This window comes from Azolla caroliniana, unplaced genomic scaffold, assembly GCF_043228905.1.
Source record: "Azolla caroliniana isolate FFs.n. ecotype wild unplaced genomic scaffold, voAzoCaro1.0.p SCAF_1, whole genome shotgun sequence".
Taxonomy (NCBI): domain Eukaryota; kingdom Viridiplantae; phylum Streptophyta; class Polypodiopsida; order Salviniales; family Salviniaceae; genus Azolla; species Azolla caroliniana.
Window position 1 is genome coordinate 28,523,519 of NW_028230436.1, and position 4,672 is coordinate 28,528,190.

Consider the following 4,672-nt stretch of genomic DNA (forward strand, 5'->3'; position numbering starts at 1 on the left):
GAGAGCACCAATTTGTTTGTAGCCCAATCAGGAAATGCTTGATTAAAACCTGGGCATGAGTTCAAACATTTTACAACAGCATACATTTACAGTGTATGTAGCGAGATTTGAATCTAAGTGATTGGGCTAGTAATAACTTTGTAACCACCACTAGAGAAAGAGAGAGAGATTTGGTCGTAATAATGGGTAGGTTACTTTCAGTGGTGGTTCTAGAGCAAAACCACAGTTTAGATTAATACATTTATCCTATATGGTGATTGAGGACAAAAAGCACAGATGGATCACGTTTGACACACTTTAGTGGGTTTTCAATTTGAAGCCAAAGCGTTACCCTGCCCATGAATTTGACTACCTTAGTATCAGTGTCTATGGTACAATTGAGGTATGAGAAATGGGTTCTTATCACCAAAAGTACGTATCTTGAAATCAAAATTGAGTTGGCAGTGTTCACAATTGAGCTCTGCAACATCTTGTACTCGGAGGAATTGCTGTTAAGTCACGACTAGTTCTCCGAGGATTTACTATGTTATACGTTAAGTAAGGATATTTTATAATGTTGTTTTAACATATGAAATACTCTTACGGAAAAAGGACTTAGCAATTATGTCAAGTAGACGAAAATCTCATCTATTTTTAGTTCAAAAGTATAAAATAAAAATTTATTTGAACATCCATGAGCTTCTTTAAGAGATGAAACTTTACATGTCATTCTCATCTTCTTTACACATACCTCGTTCACATTGTTCATATTTTCTCATGGAAGGAACACCTCAATTTATTTCGGTAATTTGAAGAAACAAGTTTAAAACTGAGGACAAAAATTAGTTTTCTGCTCTACTTAGCTTAGCTTTCCATTCTTCCAGTTTCCGAAGCAAAAATATGGTATGCTTTTCAATCTCAGAAGTTGATCCTTTGACGTACGATCTCAATAAACCTTCAGTGCCAGTGGCATGCAAAGCTTCTACCGCTACATCTGTCACAGCATGTGACATGTTAATAAATAGCATAATGTATATATGCATACATACATATGTGTGGGTGGGTGTATGTATATGTGTCACATTGTGCTTTGTACAGAAACATCTTCTCTTCCATCCTTTTCTCTCAATTGGTGTTGATAGCCCTAATATACATACATAAACATAAAAGGTAATAGCCCAATGTGTTTGCACCCAAACAATTGTCAAAGGTGATTATCTGTGTAAGCTCACATATCCACAGACACACACACACCAATTCTGGCAATGTCAAAAGTTTCTCTCTAACGATAATGTTAAATAGTGTAATGTATATACACAAACACACTAAAAGGTAATGTACATAAACAGATATTAAATAGTGTAATGTATATACACAAACACATTAAAAGGTAATGTACATAAACAGATATTGAATTCTGATACTGCAGAGTGTTTATTTTTTTCGTATTTACAACTGATGAAGGGGCGGGCATGATTTGAACTCCTGACCTATGGCATATGCTAGCAAGGGCCTCGATCATTAGGGCAACCATCTTGGTCCTACTGTCAAGTAAACATCCATCGTTTTTACACTGGTAAAAAGCTTAACAAGAAATAATACCACATTCACATAGTGCTACAAGAGCTTTGACAGCTTCAAGCTGAGTCTTTTCATCTGACGCAGATTTCAGCATTTTTGTCAACTCAGTAACTCCGCCTGCTTCAACAAAACCTTTCCTCCTCCTATCTGCTTGGCATTCCAATAATGAAGAATTTGAATTGCAAGAGACAAAGAAAAATGGAAAATATATGGAATCCAGGGAACAAACCATTTGTGGCAATCAAAGATATTCTTGAGGCACCACTTCGTTTCATAAAGGGGTCATCCAACCGTACTAACGCAACAGATTGCCAAATTAAACTATCACCTGCATTGGAAAAAAATAGTTTTTTCTTTGACAAACTATTTTTTATCTTATACTAGTTCTTATCGTGGTATTTTAAGTAACACTCAAAACAACATATGAAGTTTTGCAATACTTTACCCATTATTGGGTACATGTTGAAACTGACATACGTAATTGTAGCTGCTGCCAATATCTTTATCAGCCAACCGACCTTCTTCATCAATTCAGACTTCTGTTCTATATCTTCTGTAATTTGAAAAGTAATTGTAGTCTCTTTAGAAGATAAGAATACTAAAATGACCACTATGAGTAATATATCCTATTTCAAATGGAACCAGCAGGGAACACATTTGAAGTACATGCATAATAAGCATACAGATAAGACAGTATGCCTTTTGGTTTCAGACTAATATACTTGACCCTTTTATTCTCTAAATTCTAAAAATCGCATAGCACACATTTCTTTGCTCAGACTCCAAATTGGTATTTTATTCCCACTGTAAATACTAACCAAGACTGACAGCAACTACTCAAGGATGCCACCTGCAACATACTTTTATGTTGGAAACGTTTGCACACATGTCTAAAAATCCTCATTAATCTTTCTACATGTCCCTAAATGAAATAGAATACAGCCATTTTAAGCACTTTCTAATATCAGAAAACTAAAATAACCTCGTGTCAAACTAGAACAGAAAAAAACCCCAAAAGGATAGATCTCTTTCTATGAGGGCAATCCAACTCCTGAGTAATCCATTATTCATGATGCTTCTATAATACTACGCATAAGCAAATATATTCAATAAAGTGTATAAACAATCATACAATATCCGGCAATTACAACATTCCCACATCAGTTATTTGTATAAAATCAACTCTAGAAGAACAGAAACCACACACATCAATGTGACTCCGAGAGTAGAAGCTTTCCTCGAATCAATTCTCACCATCATCAGCTGTGGAACTAGCTGAATAAAGTCTTTGCATGACACACATATGATATTTCGATGGAGAGTTTTGTTTAACACAAGCCAAAATCTGCAGTGCAAAAATAAATATAATGGACTTATTAAAAGTCTAGGAGGAAAGATAAACATAGGTCTTGCATTAACAATTAAGCCAATACAAGGTAACTGCAGAAGCTGTGATTTGGGTGATTCTAATACACTTGATATTGTCTCATATTTTAAATATAGCTCAATCTGATAAATTAATGTTTGTGATATCTTGACCTTCCAGCATCTGGCAACACGCTTGTGATATATTATACAATAGGGTAATTGATTAAACACCTCGCTACTTCGTTAATACCTTGTGTAGTGTCTAACATAATCAACAAAAAACAAGTTGAAGGTGATGAGAACTATGAAAAGTAATTATGCACAATAGTTATTTTGGCATTGGTAGGGTGTGTGTACACAACACACAATATTCCCTTTGGATGCTCATTTCCATATTGGTATTTCCATTTTGTTACCAAAGCTGTTCATTACTCATTATTCTGCGAACCAAGAGTATCAATGATGGATCTCATAAGCTTGTAGTAAAGCAAATTTATTGTGATTCATGAAGCTTGCAAACAAATTTTTCATCACGACAAGTTCAAATCACAATCATGAATGTATGCCAAGAAAAGAATTTTATGGATATGGCAAGCTGTTAAGAGTTTGACGATGAAGATAATTAAATACCACGTCATCACTAGGAAATAAATGTATTCATTTATCACTTTTTTGGATGTTTAGTGTTGACAACAACGTTTATGGCTACACTAGTTTATTAACCACACATGAAACAAAAGATGAGCACTGTCACGGAGCAGGGTATGGCAAACACAATCAAATTCGACTGTTTCTTTGTGGATATCGAAAGGTCTCGACAAAGCATCTCATGCTAGATTCATGACAAGATTACAAGCCATAAGTTATGCTGATGATTTGTGGTGTAGAATTTTGGGGTACACAAGGAATCTCTGTAAGGGGTGAGGTGAGTTCGTAAGCCAAGAGAACATACTGTCTATTGTTCATGGTGCAAATCCCAAACTCCAAGTCATGGCCAATAATATTGGAAATCGAGAAGATCAAGCTATTCATAACCTTGATGATTAAAACGTCTTCGTTTAGACTTCTTGAGTGTCATGCATATCAGGACCACAAAGGTTAGACAAGCCAGAAGGCCAAACTACCTTCTATAGTGAGATAACCATATCATGGCATAACGCCATCTTGGAAAACAATGAATTTAAGGAAGAAGTAATGATAAAGTTCTCAGAGCACACTGAGTTTGATGCAATGCAATGACTTTTTTATGAACTACCATTTATTTCTCTCGCATAAACGCACATACACACCTGGAGGTTCTGGCATTTGCTGGAATCCCAAATCTTGTGAAGAGACCTTCTGTGAGTAGAAGTGGTAGTAGTCGTCTCGGTTGCAGACGAAACAAGACAAGAATTGGAAGCCCTAGAAGAAGAAGAAACATTCCATGGGAGCTTGGGGATTCGAAACCTCATTCTCTCTTTCTCTCTGCGTCTGTGGTTTTCTCAGAGATTTGGGGATATTTAGCAAGCAAACAAGCAATACGCTTACGTTGGTGCCACCACCATACATACATATGATACATACATACATACATACATACATACATACATACATGCATGCATGCATACATGCATACATGATGGAGCATGCACCACTTTACTTGGGTATATGACATGCGTAAAATGGCTTTTACCATATTATAACTCTCCTTCGGGCTTCACGGCTATTCGCCCATTATACTCTCGCCATGCTCATTAGATCATCA

General features: G+C 35.9%; 1 protein-coding gene across 1 annotated transcript; it reads right to left on the bottom strand.

The window, feature by feature from the left end:
- Positions 1–645: 645 nt before the first annotated feature.
- Positions 646–4,417, bottom strand: LOC147869457 (ARM repeat superfamily protein). Its single transcript, XM_087329751.1, has 6 exons — positions 4,218–4,417; positions 2,815–2,905; positions 2,006–2,113; positions 1,790–1,888; positions 1,582–1,707; positions 646–973 (listed from the first exon to the last, which is right to left on the bottom strand). Exons 1-6 carry the CDS (start codon positions 4,377–4,379, stop codon positions 822–824), a joined length of 738 nt encoding a protein of 245 aa, XP_087185877.1. The 5' UTR covers positions 4,380–4,417; the 3' UTR covers positions 646–821.
- Positions 4,418–4,672: the final 255 nt, after the last annotated feature.

What these genes read in the sequence shown, in the direction of transcription:
- LOC147869457 (XM_087329751.1), bottom strand. Translation starts at nt 4,379, where the DNA reads ATGAGGTTTCGAATCCCCAAGCTCCCATGGAATGTTTCTTCTTCTTCT. An exon ending in GCAAATGCCAGAACCTCCAG is followed by an intron (nt 2,906 to 4,217) that starts GTGTGTATGTGC and finishes TTTGCACTGCAG; the next exon opens with ATTTTGGCTTGTGTTAAACA. An exon ending in ATCTTTGATTGCCACAAATG is followed by an intron (nt 1,708 to 1,789) that starts GTTTGTTCCCTG and finishes AATGCCAAGCAG; the next exon opens with ATAGGAGGAGGAAAGGTTTT.